Source organism: Puma concolor, chromosome D4 (genome assembly GCF_028749965.1).
Source record: "Puma concolor isolate L17-30 chromosome D4, mPumCon1.1.hap2, whole genome shotgun sequence".
NCBI classification, from domain to species: domain Eukaryota; kingdom Metazoa; phylum Chordata; class Mammalia; order Carnivora; family Felidae; genus Puma; species Puma concolor.
The window spans coordinates 94,749,549-94,767,742 of record NC_141679.1 but is presented as its reverse complement, the minus strand read 5'-3'; the positions used below and the strand labels follow the sequence as shown (position 1 = coordinate 94,767,742).

At 66.1% G+C, this 18,194-nt stretch overlaps 4 protein-coding genes across 6 annotated transcripts; 1 reads left to right on the top strand and 3 right to left on the bottom strand.

Annotated features, from left to right (window-relative positions):
* Positions 1–1,779: 1,779 nt before the first annotated feature.
* CLIC3 (CLIC family member 3) lies at positions 1,780–6,607 on the top strand. 2 transcript variants are annotated; one of them, XM_086684568.1, is made up of 6 exons: positions 1,780–1,871; positions 2,671–2,780; positions 2,864–2,989; positions 3,137–3,243; positions 3,358–3,499; positions 3,578–6,607. In XM_086684568.1, exons 1-6 carry the CDS (start codon positions 1,836–1,838, stop codon positions 3,660–3,662), a joined length of 606 nt encoding a protein of 201 aa, XP_086540694.1. In that variant the 5' UTR covers positions 1,780–1,835; the 3' UTR covers positions 3,663–6,607. The 2 variants fall into 2 exon arrangements, with proteins under 2 accessions (XP_086540694.1, XP_086540693.1); XM_086684567.1 differs by having other exon boundaries at positions 3,324–3,499.
* PAXX (PAXX non-homologous end joining factor) lies at positions 4,453–6,071 on the bottom strand. The gene is made up of 7 exons (XM_086684569.1): positions 5,874–6,071; positions 5,729–5,789; positions 5,423–5,472; positions 5,152–5,342; positions 5,005–5,073; positions 4,750–4,834; positions 4,453–4,649 (listed from the first exon to the last, which is right to left on the bottom strand). The coding sequence occupies exons 1-7, from the start codon at positions 5,999–6,001 to the stop codon at positions 4,610–4,612; spliced, it is 624 nt and encodes a 207-aa protein (XP_086540695.1). The 5' UTR covers positions 6,002–6,071; the 3' UTR covers positions 4,453–4,609.
* A 4,122-nt stretch (positions 6,608–10,729) lies between the features above and the next one.
* On the bottom strand, positions 10,730–14,030 carry LCNL1 (lipocalin like 1). 2 transcript variants are annotated; one of them, XR_015243246.1, is made up of 7 exons: positions 12,953–14,030; positions 12,473–12,612; positions 12,017–12,090; positions 11,728–11,929; positions 11,384–11,485; positions 11,113–11,138; positions 10,730–10,842 (listed from the first exon to the last, which is right to left on the bottom strand). XR_015243246.1 is itself a non-coding variant. In XM_086684566.1 (7 exons), exons 1-6 carry the CDS (start codon positions 13,049–13,051, stop codon positions 11,113–11,115), a joined length of 552 nt encoding a protein of 183 aa, XP_086540692.1. In that variant the 5' UTR covers positions 13,052–14,030; the 3' UTR covers positions 10,730–10,842. The 2 variants fall into 2 exon arrangements, 1 of the variants encoding a protein (XP_086540692.1); XM_086684566.1 differs by having other exon boundaries at positions 11,819–11,929.
* Positions 14,031–14,153: 123 nt separating this feature from the next.
* PTGDS (prostaglandin D2 synthase) lies at positions 14,154–17,475 on the bottom strand. The gene is made up of 7 exons (XM_086684565.1): positions 17,273–17,475; positions 16,454–16,593; positions 16,267–16,343; positions 15,446–15,562; positions 15,194–15,295; positions 14,512–14,537; positions 14,154–14,307 (listed from the first exon to the last, which is right to left on the bottom strand). Exons 1-6 carry the CDS (start codon positions 17,384–17,386, stop codon positions 14,512–14,514), a joined length of 576 nt encoding a protein of 191 aa, XP_086540691.1. The 5' UTR covers positions 17,387–17,475; the 3' UTR covers positions 14,154–14,307.
* Between the last annotated feature and the right edge of the window lie 719 nt (positions 17,476–18,194).

Sequence of the window (18,194 nt, the reverse complement as noted above, 5' to 3'; positions counted from 1 at the left end):
ATCTATCCCCCCACAGTCTGGAGGCCGAAGTCCAAGATCACCGTGCGGGCAGGGCTGGCTCCTTCTGCAGCTGTGGGCGAGGGTCTGGCCCCAGCTCCCCGGAGTCGCCCCCCAGCTGCCGGTGGTTTTCCGGCAAGGCTCCGTGTTCCTAGGCTTGGAGATGCACGGCCCTGCCCTCTGCCTCCACCTTCGTTCGTGTGGCGCCCCGTCCATGTGGGTCTGTGTCCAAATCTCCCCCGTGTACAAGGACAGTCGTATTGCGGTAGGACCCCCCCTGATGACCTTATTTTACTTTGATGATCTCTGCAAAAAGTCTGTCTCCTAGTCAGGTCACATTCTGAGGTGCTGGGGGCTAGGACTGCCACCGCCAGTTCAGCGTAAAACCACCAAACCTCCGGGCCCCCCCTCTGTCCTCTCCTGTGAGCAAACCAGGACTCTCCCACGGAAAGGGGGCTAGCATCAGGGGGACGGCCTGGATCTGTCTACACGTCCCTCGTGTGTACCAGGACACCTGTGGGCTGATGCCCCGTTTTGCCGGCCGACAGGGCATCCGGAGCGACACCGAGAACGTGGTTACCGCGTTTCTGCTCACCGCAGCCGCGGATGTGTGCTTCTTCACAGCAGCGTGAAGTTTCACGCCTCCCCCCACTTCCCGCTGGGGTGCGTGCGTTTCCTTGTTTCTGCACCGCCGGGTCCTTCGTCCAGCTCACCGTTTGTCCTACGGACGTGTGAGGGTATTTTCACAGGCGCGGAAATCCGCACGGGACATCTGGCGAACGGGTGCAGGTGTGGGGGGCCTTTGTGCGGCATCGAGGCAGGAAGTGAGCGGGCCCAGCCCTGCCCCCACCCCCACCACGCAGAGGAGCAGCTGAAACACCGGTGCTCCGACTGGAAGCCCAGCCCCGGCGGGGAGCCAGGGCCCAGCCCCAGTGTCAGGCCCGCACCCGGGCTGCGTCCGGGGGTCCTGGACGGCGTGGGGTCCCAGAAGGGGCCGGCCGGCTGGAGGCCCTGGGGGAGGAGGCCATGGGGGCGCCGGCCACCCTGACGGGGGCGGTGCAGGTCGGGTGGGGGGGGGTTGCTGTATGCCCAACGTCCCCTAGTTTTTTTTGTTCCAGCCAAGGGCGGGGCGGGCGGCAGCACAGGTCAGGAGGTTGCGGCTTCCCACCCTTCTCCTGGTGCTTCTTTTTAAAGGTTGAGAAGGAAAGAAGCCTGCGTGGAACCGATTGCGAAGGGCAGGGGTGCAGGGTTGGCGGAGAAGAGCTACCTGAGCAGGCGGGCAGCGGTTCTGGAATGTGGGCAGGCCTGGGGGCGGGGCTCTGCCAGACGGAGCACAGTGGTGTCCCGGGCGTCCCTTCCAAGGAGGAGGCTTAACGCTCTGGTAACGCCCTGGTAGGCAGCTAGGGAAACTGAGGCTGGGGCCAGGCTGTTCATTTCTCCTCCCCACCCCCCGGCTTTCTGGGCTGGGGACCCCCGACAGATAACGGGGTGTGCACTGCAGGGCTGGGGGGTCGGTGGCAGGTCCCGATCTAGAGCTGCCTTCTCCCCAGGCTGGCACCCTTCTCTCCCCGCCTCCACATCCACCATTCTCCGCCCCCATCCCACACCCACCCTGGGGTGCTCAGGTCCCCAGCCCCGCCAGCCCCGAGCACGCAGTGCCCCCACAGTCACACCCTCATGCTTGGACACGGTGCCCTGACAGACAGCCCCGACAGCCTCGTCCACCTGCGTAGGTGGCTTGTCAGGGCGGGCCCTGGGCCCAGGAGGGCGGGGCACCCCGGGAGCCTTAAAGGGCTCTCCAGATCCCCACCCTGCCTCGGCCACCACAGCTCCTCGCCATGGCAGAGACGGCTAAGCTCCAGCTGTTTGTTAAGGTGCCGCTGGGCTGGGAGGGAGGTCTGGGGAGGAGTGTGCTGTGCGGGGCTCCGGGGCTCTCTAGGGTGGGCGGTGGGTCTCCAAGGCAGCATCTGTGTCCTTTCCTCTGTGGTGGGCTCGGGCAGCCCTGCAGAGGCTGAGCAAAGAGGGAGCAGGACCGGGGAAGGGCCCAGTGAGCTGTCCCCAAGGGCGTGGGGTGCTGACTCCCAGCCCCGGCTCCTGGACCCAGCCCAGCCCTCCTGGGGGAAGAGCCCCTCGGTGGGGACGCGACAATCAGGCAGCTGGAGGCCGAGGCCTACGTGGAGCTTGAGGTCAGTGAGGCAGGTGGGGGCTGGGCCAGGCAGCCCCGTGGACGGTCACATCGCTGCCCAGATCTGGGGTCCCTGTGCGGGGCTGCGAGGCCCTGGCCTCCTCCCCACCGTGGGAGGTGGGACGACGAGTGTGCTGGCACCGAGTGTCCGGTCCGGCAGGGTGAATCCCTCAGAAAACAGCTCACTCGGCCCACCCCACCCTGTGACCCGCCTGTGGGGCCTGGAGACCAGCAGCCTGGCCTCTGCCCAGGCTCTGAGGATAAGGGTCAAGGGGCCAGGCTCCAGAGCTAGGGTCCCAGCCCCATGTCCCTGTGCCCCTCCCCAGCTCCCAGGGACCACGCCAAGGGCTCTCACGTGTCGAGGTCATACCCAACCAAGCTGGAGCCCGGGATCATTCCAGGCTCTTGGCCCTGGGAGGCAGGGTCCCCTTTGGCGGGATTCTTAGGTCTGCTCTCTTCCCTGGCACCCTCTACTCCATGCGCCCCAGGCAAGCGAGGATGGTGAGAGCGTGGGACACTGCCCTTCCTGTCAGCGGCTCTTCATGGTCCTGCTCCTCAAGGGCGTGCCCTTCACCCTCACCACCGTGGACATCCGCAGGTGAGCCCCTTGCCCCCACGGGACCGCTGCCTGGTCCCTGGCCCTTCTGACCAGCAGCCTCCCCACCTGCCTCATGCCCACAGGTCCCCGGATGTGCTTAAGGACTTCGCTCCTGGCTCGCAGCTGCCCATCCTTCTCCACGATGGCGACACCAAAACAGATACACTGCAGATCGAGGAGTTTCTGGAGGAGACGCTGGGGCCCCCCGAGTGAGGGCCCGGCCTGGCAGGAGGGGCGATGATGGGGCGCCCAGGGAGGGTGCTCCCAGGACAGAGCCCGGGAAGGATGCTGAGGGTCCCCGCAGGGAAGAGGGCCTGGCTCAAGGGTCTGACCACAGATCCCCTGCTTCCCCGCAGATTCCCCAGCCTGGCGCCCCGCTACCGGGAGTCCGCCACGGCGGGCAACGACGTCTTTCACAGGTTCTCCGCGTTCATCAAGAACCCAGTGCCCACGCAGGACGATGGTGAGGAGGGTCAGGAGCGCGGCGAGGGTGGGGGGAGCTGGCCCAGGCCGGGCCTCACCGCGCCCCCCCCCCCCCCCCAGCCCTGTACCAGCTGCTGCTGCGCGCCCTCACCAGGCTGGACAGCTACCTGCGCGCGCCGCTGGAGCACGAGCTGGTGCGGGAACCGCAGCTTGGCGAGTCGCGCCGCCGCTTCCTGGACGGCGACCAGCTCACGCTGGCTGACTGTAGGCTGCTGCCCAAGTTGCACATCGTGGACGTGAGTGCCGGGCCGGGGCGCGGAGCGCGGGGGGCGCCCCCCACAAGGCCCTGACCGCGCCACGCCCCTCCCCCACAGACGGTGTGCGCGCACTTCCGCGGGGCGCCCATACCCGCCGAGCTGCGCGGCGTCCGCCGCTACCTGGACAGCGCGCTGCAGGTGAAGGAGTTCAAGTACACGTGCCCACACAGCGCGGAGATCCTAGCGGCTTACCGGCCGGCGGTGCGCCCCCGCTAGCCGCCGCCCCCTCTACCGCCACCCCCTGCCCCCTCTTCTACAGCCCCATAAACGCATCTCTGCCCCAGCAAGCATGCCCCGACATCCGAGGGACCAGAGGGCCCTTGACTTCTGCCACCCCCAAAACCCCCACCGTGGAACACTCCGTCCCCAGGACAGCCTGGAATGATGGGCAGAGAACCCAGTGGGTGGCTCTGCTCCACTAACCCTGTCGGGGGCGGGGTGGGGACTAGATTGGGCTCCCAAACCAGTCAGGCCAGGGTGGGGCTGCAGGATGGCCAAGGAGGGTGGGGACCAGAGCCCAGACTGGGCACCTAGAGGCTCAGGTCGGTGGGTGGGGCCGGCCCACATTCCTCAGCCCAGCCCCAGGCGGCAGGCCACCACCCTCCAGCTTCCACATGACCTGTGGTGTGGGACACCGGTGGCTGTGCCTGTTAGGTGAGGTCTGGAAGAGTGAAGTGTGTGGAGTGGAGGGGCCGGCAACAGAGTTCCAACCTTGAGGAGCCCTGACCCGCCTTCCAGTCCCTCTCGCTCCGTCGCGAACCGGGCAGGGGCAGCTGGGTGAGCCTGGAGAGAGTGGTGCTCCCCCCACCCCAACCCCCCAGGCGGTGCGGAAGCTGGCCCATCTGCTTACACACCGCGGCCCGAGCCAGATCACAGGCCCAGGGAGACCCCTGATCCCTCTCCCCCGGCCAGACCCCAGGAGCCAGAGCATGGCCGTTTCCTCCACCTGAGGAAGCCATTTATTTAATGGGGAAGGGGTCCGAGGAGCAGGTTTGCTCCCCTCTGGCAGCAGGACGGGCTGTGGGGTCTCAGGGGCTGTCCCCACCGCATGAGCAGACTCCTGGCAGGGTCACACTTGGTGCTGCGCCTTCAGGGGCTGTCAAAGTCTACACCGCTGGCTGGTTTCTTACTGGGAGAGAAGAGGAAGAGACACTATGGTTTTACGGAGGGAGGGGCAGGGGTCCAGGGCTGGGCCAGGGGCACGGGAGGGAGGGGCAGGGGGTGAGTACCTCTTGAAGCCAGGGTTGATGAGGGACTCTCCTGGACACCGCCTCCTGACCCCAAGTCCAGGGCCACCTCTCTGAGGGTCCGGGTCTGAGGGCAACGGGACGGGACGGGGCTTCCTGAGTCGGTAGAATTCCAGAGCCACAGCCCCCTCTCCGTGCACATGCTGTCTTTGGGGCCCGGCTCTTGTTCTGGGGAAGGGGAGTCACAGAGGGAGGAGGAGCACAGCCCCCACCGAAGTCCCAGGTGACAGGCCTTACCTGGTAAGAAGAACTGAGGCCCTGCCAGACAAGGGCTCTTTTTGGGGCTGGTGGCTGTCACCTGCAGGCCTGGGGAAGAAAGCCAGGAATGGAGGCACGAGCAGGGGGACCCTAGTGAAGATTCGGGGTACCTGCTCCCCACCCCACCTGCCAGCTGCCTCTTCAAGTTGCACACTTGCTCTGCCAGACCCAGTGTCAGTGCCTGCAACCTGGAGGCTGCCTCTGGGCCCGGCACCTTGGAGAGCTCAAAATCCAGGGCCCAGGGCCCCCCGGAAAGGGTTAGGGATGCTCCATCCTCCCGCAGGGCGAAAGTCACAGCTTGCTGCTCACAGGCTGCCCTAGGAAAGGAGGTGTGCTGAGTGCGGTGTCCAGACCCCCAGCTCCACACCCACCCTTCCTTCCCCGCTCAGCGACTCACCTGAACCGGGGGGTGATCTCCTCAGCCGCACTCAGGCCCAAACGGGCTTTCTGCAGGGCACAGGGGCTGGTCACCAGCTGCCCAAGACTCTGGAGCCACCCCAAAGCTGCCTGACGGAGGGCCACCCAGGACCCCGGGCCAATCTTAGGGCTACGGTTACAAAGCTGGGGGAAGGGTGTCCAGACCCCCCCCAACCCACCCCTACCGCGGGATCCCAGACCGCCCCCTGCGATCCCAGAGGTGGTCCGCACTGCAGGTACGGAGTGCCGGGGACTTCCCGGCCTGCCCGGCAGCCCCGATACCCACGAGGGCCTCCAGGCTGTCCGCCGTGAAGCAGGTGCTCCAGAGTTCCGCGGCGTCCGTCACACTGTGGGGGGAGGGGCTGTCAGGCGGAACGGCCCGCAGAACTGTCGGCGCCCCCAGCGCCCCGCGCTCCTCGCCAGCCACTTACTAGAGGTTGAAGCCGCCGCGGCCTCCGTCCTCGCTTCCCTCCCCCTCGCAATAGCACACGAAGCGCGGGGGCCCGGGCCCCGGCGGCAGCGTGCAGAGAGGCGGCGACAGAGGCGGCGGCGGCACCATAGCACCGCGGCCGCGGCAGGGACACCACCCGGGAGGCTGCGGGCCCCAGGGCGCCTGCGCGGGAGGACGGCTCCGGAGCCGGGGGCGGGGCTTACGGCCCAGGTCCCGCCCCGAAGACCCAGGCCCTTCGCGCCGGCGGCGGGGCCTGGGGGCGGGCTGGAGGGGCGGGGCTCGGTCTCCGGCGGGCGGGGTCCCCCGGGCGGGCCTGTTCCGGGTGCGGTTCCCGCGTCCGCGCGGAGGCCTGCGCGCCTTCCGCGCGCGCGCGCGCGGAGTCCGGGGTTCCCTCCCCCGCCGCTTCGCCCCCTGCTGGTCCCAGCGGCCTCGTCCTGCCTTCCGCACCTGCTGTCGCCCTTCCCGAGATACTATTTCACGTGGTCTTTAGACGCGCAAACTTTCCTAACGCCGAACCGCGGCAGGTCAGAACTCGACCGTGAATAAAGTGTGGCGGCCAGCGCACGAGGCTCCCGGCACTCATCCATCCATCCCCTCCTTTGTGCCTTCCCTTGTCCTAGCCTTGAGCACTTTGCTTAACAGACAAGGTCTCTGGTCGCCTGGAGCTTGTGAGATCTCATGGATTGGACAGATAATAAACGAAACGTGAAACTCGGTAGTCCACGTGCGGTCGGAGCTGTGACCCCGGGGAATCGAGGGACGATGGTGACGCGCCAGGATGGGGGATCCCAGGCAGAGGGGCAGCCACTGCAGACGCCAGAGGAAGGCACAGAACGGTTCTGCTCAAGGCCTCGCCAGAGGGTCAGGGGGACCACAGGGCAGTCGTGGGGAGGGCTGAGGCTGGGCCTGTAGGCTGCGCTGCTGATGTTGTCCTGTCCCTCCCCCCCCACCCTGTGCCTCCTACGGCCCAGCCTGACCCTCCCTCATGGTCCCCTGGGTGACAGCCTCGGTGACCCTCCCTTACCGTCCCCTTGGTCTGCTCAGACTCACATGCTTCCTTTGGGGCTTCACTGAAGTGCCAGCTTCTCAGTCTTCCTCAGTCACCTGACACAGTGTCGCGGCCTGCCCACTACCTCCAGTCCTCTCTCCTGTTTTGTGTACTTGCTTTCCAGCCCTGTCACTAGATAAAGTACCTCTGGCCACTTCCTGTGGCAGCAGACTGTGAGATGGCCCCAACCGGGCCGGCCTCCTGTGTCTCTGCCCCATCGAGGTCCGGTCGAGTAACTTGCCCCTGGCCAGGAGGCTGGAGCGATGGGCTGCCCGTTCTTTCTCCTGGACTCGCTCACCACCACACGTGGCACAGGACCAAGGCCTGGCAACAACTAGTGAAGGGCTGGCACGCAGACCCCCCCCCCCCCACTGGCCAAACCTTCTGGGGAGAACGCAGCCCTGGCCTGCGGCTTGACCACGGCCTTGTGGGAAGTCTTGTGCCAGAGGCCCGAGATCACCCAGGACCAGATTCCTGACCCTCAGAAATGGGGGGTAAGACATGCTTCTCGTTTCCAGCCAGGGAACTGGGGGGGAAATCTGTTATCAGCAGGAGGGAACTAATGCATTTTTCATCCTGTTTACGGTGGTTCCCCCAGAGGTCCGTGGAGGGGGGAGACTTCATGTCTGTTTCACTAGCCTCGTCTTCAGGGCTTAAACATTGCATTCAGTAGATATTGTGAATGAGAGAATGCAGACTGGGGGGGGGGGCTGCTGGAGGGCTTAAGCAGGGGCGGAGTGGGGAGGGGCACAACTGATTTATTTGTAGAAGGCCCACATTGAGTGCCAGGAGGAGAAACAGCTGAGGGCTGCACGGGTGGAGGTGGGAGAGTGCAGGGAGAGTAGCTGCTGAGAATCCCTCAGGGCAGAGCTGACTGAGGCTGGAGGGGGGGGAGGGGTTGCTCAGAGTGGAGGTGGACAGGGGTGAGGTGAGGGGGGTAGGGCTCACAGGTGCCCCTGTCTGTGGGTGGTGTGGGCACGCCCTTCCCCAAGGTCGCTGGGCTGAAGCAGGTCTGGAGAGAGCCTGGGGGCCACTCCTTTGCTGTAGGAACTCTGCGACATGTCGGTGCCCGAAGGGGATGCTGAAGTCTACTGTGTACCCAAGACTCCGGAGGAGGGTCAGGTGTGGCAATGGGAGTGTGGGGCCACCAGCCCCCAGGATCCCCTTAAACATTCCTTCCTCTGGGCACAGTGCCGGGGGCCTGGGGGAATGTTTCCAGGGAGAATGCGGCACACTCAACGGAGTCCCCCAAAGTTACTGGCAACGGTCAATGGCAGCTTGTGTGGAAGAGGGTTTTTTGCCGATGTGGTTACGGATCTTGAGATGGGGAGATTTTCCTGGATTATCCAAATGCTGTCATAGATGTCCTTAGAGAGAGGCGGAGAGAGATTTCACTAAGAGGAGACTAAAGCCTCTGGAGGGAACGCGGCCCTGACAGCACGGTGATTTCCGCCCAGGGGCACAGATTTTGGACTTTGGGCCTCCAGAACTGTGAGGAGGTAAATGTTACGTTTTAAGCCACCAAGTTTGTGATAATTGGCTACAGCGGCCACAGGAAACCAATACAAGACCTGAGCCGAGGACTTCAAAACATGGTAAGAAAACCGAAAGATCTGTTTTCATTTTAGACACAAGGGTCTAGAAAATGTAACTTACCAGCCCATCTTCCTGCAGGGAGCAATCTTCTTTAATGTGGGTGTGGGTACGTGTGGATATCTGGGCGCCAGGTAGGTGGGGAAGGGAAAGGACACTGGAGGGAGTGGGGGGGGGGCAGGGGGAAAAGGGTGGCCTCTCACCCCAGGGCATGCAGGGCTGAAGCCTGAGAGCTGGGAGAGGAGCGCTCCTGGCCGGGGCAGCTGTGCTCTGAGGCAGGCGTGGGGCCAGCATGTTCAGGGTGGTCAGAAGCAAAGATGGGAGGGGATGGGGTCAGAGGTGGGCAGATCGGGAGGGCCTTCTTCTTTTTCAAGTTAAAAAAAATTTTTTTTTAACTTTTATTTATTTTGAGAGAGAGAGAGAGTGAGCAGGGGAGAGACAGAGAGAGGGAGACAGAATCCCAAGCAGGTTCCGTGCTGCCAGCACAGAACCTGATGCAGGACTCTAACTCAGGGACCATGAGATCATGACCTGAGCTGAAATCAAAAGGCGGATGCCCAACCGTCTGAGCCACCCAGACGCCCCAGGGAGGGCCTTCTTGGCCAGCTAAGGACTTTGGCTTTTCCTGTTGGGGCGATGGGACCCCCTGGGGGCGGTTGGGAGCCCAGCAGGGAACGAGCTGATCCAGCGGACGAATTCCGTGGCTTCGGCGCGGGGAACTGGCTGAGGACTGCCCCCGTGTGGTCTGAGCGGGTGGTGCAGGACGACATGAGCCCCTAGTGGATATGTTGGTGCCGGGGGCACAGCCCTTCTGGGTTCCTGAGGGGTCCTATGGGGCTGCCCCACCCCAGAAGAGGGCCGCCCTCCCTGGAAAAGGTGTCCATAAGGCCACGGGGGGAGCAATCTGCATCTCCCCACTCGGGCCCTTCCCAGGGGACCTGGGGCGGGGTGGGGGGGGGGAACAGCGGGGGAGGGCAGGACCACCGGAGCCTGGTGGCCAGGCTTCCTGCACCGCTTGCCAGGGGAGCGCATCCCCACGTCTCCACCTTAAACCCTTGTTGCTGCCGTGACAACCTTTGTCCTTCTTCTCTGGGTCCATATGGAAGGCGAGTGACAACAGATAAATCAGCCCCTCCATCTGCTAATTTATCACCTGGAGCTCAGACAGTATCTCTCAGCCGACGCCTCCCTAGGTGGGCAGACAGCACCTTGCCTGTCAAGAGGGTGGGACGGTGAGCTCACAGGTCACACGTGTGGGAGGGGGCTGGCTCTCTGGGCCTTCCCACACACTCTTCCCCATCCCCAGGGCTGGACTTCCAGACTGGTGTTGTGCTGGGGGCGGGGGGTGGGGGGGGGGGAAGACCGTGTCCACAGGTGGGCCAGAGGCTGGCATGTGGGTTGGGGCAGCCAAGGTGCCCAGGTGTTGGGTGCAGGTGTGGAGGGGCTGTCTGGGGCCCCCAGAGGGTGACCTCCCAACCCAGAAGGGCCCCAATCAAGGCAGCAAATTGGGCAGGACAGGGCTGTGTTTTTAATTAAAAATGTCCAGCCAGGGGCGCCTGGGTGGCTCGGGTGGTTAAGCGTCGGACTCTTGGTTTCGATTCAGGTCACGATCTCACAAAACGTGAGATCGGGGCCGAGATGGGCTCTGCGCTGACAGTGTGGAGCCTGTTTGGGACTCTCTCTCTCTGTCTCTCTCTCCCTCCCTCTCTCTCTGCCCCTCCCCCACTTGCACTCTCTCTCAAAATAAAAAACTGAAAAAAAAAAAAAAAAGAGCAGCGATATTATCCTACCCAGACACAATGGCAGGACAGAGTTTTGTGCATACCCCGCTTTTCTCTGGCTCTGGGTCAGGGGAAGTGCGGGACGGAGCGGCCCAGATACCTGCTCTGTGCTGCGGAAGGAAGGGTCCCAAAGGCCCAGGAGGTCCCCTGTGTCCGCGGGAGCTCTGGGTGGCCGCCCGGGGGCTGGGCTGCTGAGGCTGGTGCCCTGGTGCGTGGGGAGGGGGAGCGAGTGGCAGGAAGGCCCCTGCGATGCCCTGGTCAGTCTGGATGAGCTTGCCTCCCTTGGAGCAGAGCCTCGGCTCCTTCCAGGCCAAGCGCCTGCCCGGCCCGGCAGAGCTCTGCTCGGCCTAGCGAGGGGTCCCACCCTGTGCCCGGAAACCACCGTGGAGGGTCAAGAAATGCAGAGCCGTGGGCTTTAGGAGAGTATTTATTGTGTGGGGGATGGGTGGCGGACAGAAACGGTGTGCTCCTGGGGGAAGGCCCCGTACAGCATGGCCCCCAACGGGCACTCCTGGGAGGACTCTTTCCTGCAAACAAGGGGGCAGGTGTAGTGGGGTGAGCGCCGTCTTCTCGCCCCCTCCTGCCCTCCCTGGGCCCAGCCCCAGGGCCTCTCTGTCCCTGCCCACTGCTGTCTGCTGTCCCACCTTGATTCTATGGCACCCACCCCCCTGCCACCTGCTCCCGGCGGGAGGGCCCCCACGGTTCAGCCTTCTGGCTAAGAGGGGTCTCCATGGGTCTCAGGGCACCGGGCGCTGCATGCTGTGGGGACTGGTGTCCAGGCCGGCCCGAGCACTCACCTAGGAGAAGGCGCCAGCACACTGGTCTGTGGGAGAGAGTGGGGTCTGAGGAACCAGCCAGAGGCCCCTTCCCCAGCGGGGGAGGCCCCCAACCGCCCCTGAGGAGCCAAGCCTCCCTGCCTGCAATCCCCTTCGGAGAGGCCACTGGCCAGGGCACTGGCCCGCCCTCTTCTGGCCCAGATAGGTCTGGTGCTTGTCCCACACCTGGGGGGAGTGGTGCTCCCAGTCTGAGTCTCCTGCAGCCCTGAGCTGGCTCGGGGACAGCACTCACCGGACTGGGGCAGCAGGGCGCCCTGGCTGGGGTTTAGGCCCACTTGGGGTGCCAGCTGCTGCATTTTCTGGGCACCTTCAGGAAACAGCTCCGGGGCGCGGGCTGAGGGCAGGGAGGGTTGGTGAGCAGAAGAGGGCAGGGTTGGGAGGAGGAGGGTGGTGGAAGGCGGGGTGGGGTGGGGTGGGGTGGGAGGCAAGGGGAGGAGGCACGGGGGTGGGGGGAGGGGTCCGGACCCCTCTACCACAGACACGGGGGTCCCCAGGAGACCCGGGGACACAGCGGTCCCGCCTGCCATGGACCTGGAACTTGCTGGAATGTGTGCGTGGGCGGCAGTGCAGACGGACCTTGGGCACACGGCTCCCAGAGGAGCGGCCTGCGCCTGGTGACCAGTGGGGGGACGGGGGTGCTGGGAGCCCCTCCCCCCAGGACGCCCACCGTAGAGCTGCAGCCAGACGCTCCTGACGCCTGCCTTCTGGGTCTCCACGTAGAGCACGGCGAAGTGCTTGTAGTCGGTGCTCACCACCCGGATGTCAGTCTGCGCCATGGCTGAGGGGGAAGGGCCAGCTGAGCTGCCTCGGCCCGGGGCCCGCCCCCTGCCTCTCTCAGGAGCCCCCCGCCCCTGCCCAGCCTCACCCGCGTCGCTGAACTGCCCGTCAGCAGCCCCCTTCGTGAAGGTCGTGAGCATCTTCTGGCACCCGCCGTCGGGCCTGAGGAGGAGGAACCACGGCGTCCCCAAGGCCACCGCTTGGGGACTCTGACCACGTCGGGTGGGCCGGGGCCCAGGCCACCCCAGCACCCCGTGCCCCCTCCCAGCGCTGCTTAGAGGTGAGGCAGCCCTCTAGGGGACAGGGGGCAGGCGTGAAGTACTTGGGGGAGCCCTACAGCCAGGACACGTGGGGTCTCCCCTTCAGGTACACACACGCCCCGGGGACGATGCTCCTCCACGGCTGAGGCGTCTGCTGCGGCAGCCTGACCCCACCAGGGGCCTGGGACTAGCTCGCTAGTGTGCCAGGGACACCTGTGTTCTCAGTGGCTCACACTGGCCAGGCCTAAGGCCCAGTCCGAGGTGGGGTTTGTGGGGTCACTTACGTAGGGTACCCGAACTTGAGGGCCAGGTCACCGTTGTCCAAGGGGGTCACCAAGACCACGGGCATCTTTGTGTCGTCCTTGGAGTTCAGGAAGTCCTGGTCGTCTGAGGCCACCCCGACCACGTACCAGGTGCCCTGGAACTGCAGGGAGGGTGCGGGGAGAGCTGGGGCCCTGCGTCCTTATCAACCCTCACCCAGGTGGGGGGTGGGCAGCTGTGACTCCTCCCGGTTCCAGGCTCTGGGGAGCCGTGGTGGGCACAGGCCACAGAGCAGTCCTGCTGTCCTCCCCAGCCCAGCCCGTGCCCAGCTGATGGGGCAGGTGGAGGGGGCTGTCTCCCCTGTCCCCCTGACTTGAGCTGAGCCGGGACCGGAGGATCCCCAGGGGCTCCCCTGGCCCTCCAGCCTCCCTGCGGGTCATGCACCCCCCGGATGGAGAAGCAGAGCAGGTAATTCGCGAGGAGGAGCGGCTGCCAGGGCCCACCTGGCTGGCATCGAAGTTGGCCTGGATGGGGACCTGGCCCTGGCCTAGGGACAGCCTGAGCAGGACAAAGACGGAGCCGATGAGCAGTGCCTGTGGCATCTTGGAGGACGGTTCTCAGCAGGGGACCTGGGGTGGCTTCTCCTGTCCGGCATTTATGACCCCCAAGTGCGCTGGCGTGGCTGTCTGCTGGCCTGGGACCAAGCCCACTGAGCTAAGCTCGGATGGGGTTGTGCCCAGCTGCCCCGCCCATGCCCGGCGGCGTTTCCTGCTGGGGAGGCAGCAGGTACTTGGATGCAGGGGGAGGAGAAGTTCTGGCAGGCTTTCCGCGCTGTCTGCCCCCAGCTCTCTGCTCACACATACCCCCCCCCCCAGTCCCCTCCTCCGGGAAGGCTGCCAAGAAGCTCCCCGTCCCGTCTGAGCCTCACAGCCCTCGGTGCCTCTGTAGGGCCAGGCTGAGGTTTGCCCGTGGGGGGCGGTGCAGGGGACCCTGCCAGGAGGGCTCCGGACAGGGCCTGAGGGGTGGCAGACGGCAGGAGGTGGGGGCAGGGCCGGGCAGGGAGACCGTGCTCCGGGGCCCAGCGCTGGCTGTGGCGCCCGGGGCCTGGCGAACGGGCAGGGCTGTGTACTCTCGACGCCCAGGCCGGAGAACGGGGGACTGGAGGCGCTACAGTAGCCAGAGAGGACGTGAGGTTGTCCGGTGGTCGCCCACTCTCCGGGGCAGCCCAGGGGGGGGGGCATGGATGCCGAAGCCACCTTCCTCTCTGTCCTCTGGTAACACTGGTCCCTACCCCGTGTTCTAATCCCACACCTTCAAAAGCCCATCGGGTACAGAGCTCCCCTGGGCCTCAGGCCTCTCCAGGCTCGGGGTGAGGGGGCCAAGGGCACCTGCCTGGGGGGAAGGAGATGAGAGGGCACCACCCAGAACCGGCCAGCAGGAGGGGCCGTGGTGAGGTCAGAGCCCAGCCCGCGCTGGGTGGGGGACGTGAGGGCGCCTCTCCGTAGCGGTCCTGACTCCGGGCCCGCCCACCGGGACCGAACACCAGTGCGCCCTTGCCCAGAGTCCGAGATTTTACAGACAGGAAGGGGAGACTGAGGCCCAAAGTGAGGGGGGTGCGTGCGGTCAAGTCCCCAGGGAGCTGGCCGGAGCCAGGCCCGGGGCCCAGAGCGGCGAGGACTGCAGGAAACACAGGCAACAGCTGGATTGTTGACTTGCTTCTGGAGTTTATTCTCAGAGCCAGGATAAAGTCTGAGGGGGCAGAGGTGGTGGCAGGGAGGAGCCAGGACTGGGGGCTCGGGGATCCCGGAGGAAAGAGCAGAGCAGGGCGCGATGGCCAGGTCCTGGGGGCTGGGGTCGCCTGGCAGAGAGAGCGGCACCCGTGGGTGGGGCGGGCAACACCAGCTCTCCCACCCCCAGGGTCCCCAGGTTCCTCTTTACTCCCGGGAATCTCGCGGAATTCCCGGGGGAAGCCCCTCCGCCTCGGGCAGCCCCCGCGACCACCCTGGGGTGGTGGGATGGGTGATGGCAGGTATGAAGCCAGCCCACAGCCCACCACACTCACCTATCTGTGTTCCTCCATGCACCTGTCTGCCAAGAAAGAACCCGGGGCCGTGGTCAGCACCCCAGGCCTGGGGCCACTTCCCCACCTGGCCCCCTCCCTGCAGCCCTGGAGAGCGGTCTCAGTGGAGCCCCCCCAAAACTGCTGAGTCCGGCACACTTCAGCACTCTCTCCCCTCCTCCGAACAAAGAGGGGGTCGTGCCCCCAGCTGGGCCCAGAGCAGGCTGCCTGCCTCAGGGGGGCCGTGGGCGCTCCGCCCAGTGCGGCTGCCCCCCCTACCCCCCCACCCCCGCCATGTTCCCATAGCACCGCTGCCCTCCACAGGCATCCCAGCCCACTGGTTCTGTTTCTGGGGCCCGTTTCCCACCAGGCTAGGGACCCCTGTGTCCTGAGGGCCGCCCAGGGGCCTAGAACACCGAGGCTGCTTGGTGAAACTGGGCCGGCGGGTGTGGGGGGGGGGGGTGCTGTTCCTGGAGACGGAGTATCTTCCTGTGCTGCGCCCAGGGCTGCAGGCCAAGGTCACAGGGTGAGGACAGACTGCCCCCACTCTGGAGGCCACAGTGTGCCGGTCCGTGGGCGGTCTGACCGGATGCACTCCACCCCTCAGCCTCCCTTGAATCAGGAGACTTGCCTGCCTCAAATCTGACCTTAATCCTCTTCCCATGAGATTAGCAGCCCCCCTCACCGGTCTCGGGCAGGAAGACAATGGCATCCTCTGTGAAGCCCCGGGTCTTGGCAAAGGTGCTGAATTTCTCCTTTACCTCAGCCCTTGGGGTCTGGGTGCGGCCTGGGGCAGGGAGGAGAAGCCACTGGCCTCAGTCGGGGAAGGTCTCTGCTGCCCCCACCCCTGCAGTTTAGGGACCCGCCCCTTGAGACCCCCGTCTGTGGTCGGGTGGGCCTCCGGCCAGAGCGCGGGTCGCTGGCGCGGGGTACGTACTGTAGAGAGTGGCCATGTGGAAGTCCTGGCCCGGGCTTTTTGTGCCCGCCGTGTACAAAAGCGCGTACTCCTCATAGTCCGTCGCCACCACCCACACGTCGTGGGTGCTGCCCCAGTCTGGGAATCCAGGAGAGAATCCCAGTCAGGGACCCTGTCCCCCAGCCTCTGGCCCGCTTCTGCCGGGGCTGGCTGTGGGAGGGAGCCAGGGATGATCCCCTCCCCCACCGGGACAGGCAGCCAGCCCCCAGCCTCCTGTCCGCACAGCCCCTGAACCCTGCGGGGGTCCAGTGCGTTCAAACCAGAAGTCCTGGGGGGTCAGCAGACAGAAAATTAGGGGCTCATGGCGCAGCCACAAGCCTCTGGGCTAGAACGGGTCAGAACTGGGGAGAGACTTCCCAGTGGGAAGGCCTCCCCAAGGAAGGGGGTAGATGGTGGGGTGGGAAATGAAGAGGCGCCTGGCCCTGGTTCTGCAGAACCGTGGAGAGGTGTGAGGGGGGCTGGGGGGCTACCCCAGTGTGCTCTGTCTGGCCAGCAGAGCAGAGGCCGGCAGCAAAGATCTGGGGGAAATTCCATCATGGGGGCGGGCAGGGAGGGGCCCGGCGGTCGGCTCCAAAGAGGATCCGGTGTCCTAGAGAGAGGGTTCCCGGTCGCCCACCCGGGAGCCTGGGGTCGATCGGGCCAGGCCTTGGGCTAGCTGACCCCGACAAAGGGGCCACCAGCCCACTCCGTGTACTGCTGGGGCAGGAGGGTTGCCCAGAGCCACCGCCTGCAGGTTGCCCAGGGCTGGACCCAGGGGTCCCCAGCAGGGAGGCCCCACTCACGGGGACTCGTGTAGCTGTAGCAGCCTGGGGTTTCCGCCGGCCGCAGCAGCAGGGTCCGGGTCTCACACTGGTCTTTCCTGTGGGCAGGTCACCGAAGGGGTCAGGGGTCAGGCCGGGGGCTGTCCCTAGATCGTGACCGCGGGACGGGGAGCTCTCGGCCCCCCGAAGCGCCCGCCGCCCCGCCGACCTGAGGAAGGTGGTGGTGAGGTTGAGGCCTCCTTCCGCGCTGGGGGCCACCACTGATATGCACATGGACAGCGCGTTCTTCTTCTCCCGGAACCAGCTCGAGTTGGAGGCGAGGCCCGAGGTGAACCAGCGCCCCAGGAACTGCGGCGAACGGACCCCGCCCGGGTCGGCCAGGACCCTCCTGGACCGACCTGGGTGGGGGCGCCCCTGCCCCTCCCCCTCCCCTCCGGTCTCCAGCCGGGCCCCGCCCCGGCCCCGCCCCCAGAGGCCCGTCACGCCCCCGCCGTCCCCTCCGCTCGGCCGGGCTCAGTCGGTCGCGGGAGCGGGCGGCAGAGGGCGCCCCGGCCGTCCCTGGAGGGGTTGGGCGGCCGCGACGCCGGGGGAAGGGGCGCGGGGCGGGGCGCGTGGGCGGGAGGACCGACTGAGCGCGCCCGGGTTCCCGTGGCCCTCCCCGCGTGCCGTCCCCGTCGGCGCGCTCGCGCACGATGTCCTGAGACCCGGGTGTGGGACGTGTGCCACACGTCCTCCGGGCGTCGTGAGCTTAGAGGGGTGGCCGTGTTTGGACGGCGCACGCCCGCGCTCGGCCCGCGTGTCCGCAGGTGCCGTGTGCGCGCTCACGGACACAGGTCGGCCTCCGTGGCTCAGTCCTCTTGGTCGGCGAATTGCTTTAGGCCCAGGGAGGCGGGTGGTTCTCCCGCTCGGCCTCCTCCTTCGCTCAGCTCCCCTCTTCCCGGGAAGACATCTCGGCCCCCTGCAGAGCGCCCCCCTCCCCTCGCAGCGCCCTGTGCCGCCTTGGGGACTGGGCAGGGGAGCCTCTCACCTTGTCCTGTTGGAAGTTGGGCTGCAGGGAGACCTGGGCCTGGGCCCGCGTCTGCAGGACTCCCAGGACTCCCAGCAGGACCAGCCCCATCCACAGCGTGTGCAGAGCGGCCATCGTCCTGGAGCTGAATAGCCACCCGGGCCGGTGGTGCCAGCAGTGCGGGTGGAGTGAGGGAGCCGGCAGGAGGAGCAGAGGCCACTGGAGGGACCCCTATTTATGGGCCTGGCTTGGCCTCCACCCAGAGCCCAGGGACAGCCCACTGCAGGCTCGTGATGCTGGGGGAGGACAGAGCCGGGAGCCCAGCTGCAGGCTTGCCCCCCACACGGCTGCTTATGTAAGAGGCTCTGACCAGGACCCGCCTGGGCCCTGCCACCTGGGGCTGAGTTTGGGGCGGGGGTTGGGGGGGCTGCAGGCAGAGGCTCCTGCAAACTTCGTCCTCCCTCCAGTCCCCGCAGCCTGGATGGGGGTGGGGGCACGTGCCCCGGGGCCTCCGGCCACTTCTGGGCCCGGGACCCCCTCTCACAAGTCCTACCGTCATTCTGTCTCCAGGTCCAGGGACCCTGGGAGGGGACACTGTTCATACGGTATGAGTTTGGTCCTGGAAGGCCTGGCGGGCTGGGTGGTGACAGGAGCCTTGGGCCCAGGTAAAGGAACCCAGTCTGCCCCTCAGTGCGGCCGGAGGGCCAGGTGTGCGGGGCACGGCTTCCCCACGGTCAGCTGTCGGGGCTCTGGCCTGTGGTCCCCTGGGTACTCTTCTCAGCCTGGGCCCCCCTTCGTGCGGGGCCCGCCCACCAGTGTGGCCCAGCAGCACCACGTGAGACTCGGGGCAGTCCCTACCTAGGGCACCCACCGAGACCAGGGCTGCTCACGGCCACGTGTCTCCCCGCCAGCACAGGACTCAGGGACACCCCCACCTTACAGA

What these genes read in the sequence shown, in the direction of transcription:
- CLIC3 (XM_086684567.1), top strand. Translation starts at nt 1,836, where the DNA reads ATGGCAGAGACGGCTAAGCTCCAGCTGTTTGTTAAG. An exon ending in AGCTCCAGCTGTTTGTTAAG is followed by an intron (nt 1,872 to 2,670) that starts GTGCCGCTGGGC and finishes CATGCGCCCCAG; the next exon opens with GCAAGCGAGGATGGTGAGAG. An exon ending in GAGACGCTGGGGCCCCCCGA is followed by an intron (nt 2,990 to 3,136) that starts GTGAGGGCCCGG and finishes GCTTCCCCGCAG; the next exon opens with ATTCCCCAGCCTGGCGCCCC.
- LCNL1 (XM_086684566.1), bottom strand. Translation starts at nt 13,051, where the DNA reads ATGCCACAGGCACTGCTCATCGGCTCCGTCTTTGTCCTGCTCAGGCTG. An exon ending in CCAACTTCGATGCCAGCCAG is followed by an intron (nt 12,613 to 12,952) that starts GTGGGCCCTGGC and finishes CCCTCCCTGCAG; the next exon opens with TTCCAGGGCACCTGGTACGT. An exon ending in CTCAAGTTCGGGTACCCTAC is followed by an intron (nt 12,091 to 12,472) that starts GTAAGTGACCCC and finishes CCTCCTCCTCAG; the next exon opens with GCCCGACGGCGGGTGCCAGA.
- PTGDS (XM_086684565.1), bottom strand. Translation starts at nt 17,386, where the DNA reads ATGGCCGCTCTGCACACGCTGTGGATGGGGCTGGTCCTGCTGGGAGTC. An exon ending in CTCACCACCACCTTCCTCAG is followed by an intron (nt 16,344 to 16,453) that starts GTCGGCGGGGCG and finishes ACCTGCCCACAG; the next exon opens with GAAAGACCAGTGTGAGACCC. An exon ending in CCACATGGCCACTCTCTACA is followed by an intron (nt 15,296 to 15,445) that starts GTACGTACCCCG and finishes TCCCTGCCCCAG; the next exon opens with GCCGCACCCAGACCCCAAGG.
- PAXX (XM_086684569.1), bottom strand. Translation starts at nt 6,001, where the DNA reads ATGGTGCCGCCGCCGCCTCTGTCGCCGCCTCTCTGCACGCTGCCGCCG. An exon ending in CGGACAGCCTGGAGGCCCTC is followed by an intron (nt 5,473 to 5,728) that starts GTGGGTATCGGG and finishes TGTGCCCTGCAG; the next exon opens with AAAGCCCGTTTGGGCCTGAG. An exon ending in GAGATCACCCCCCGGTTCAG is followed by an intron (nt 5,343 to 5,422) that starts GTGAGTCGCTGA and finishes CTCCTTTCCTAG; the next exon opens with GGCAGCCTGTGAGCAGCAAG.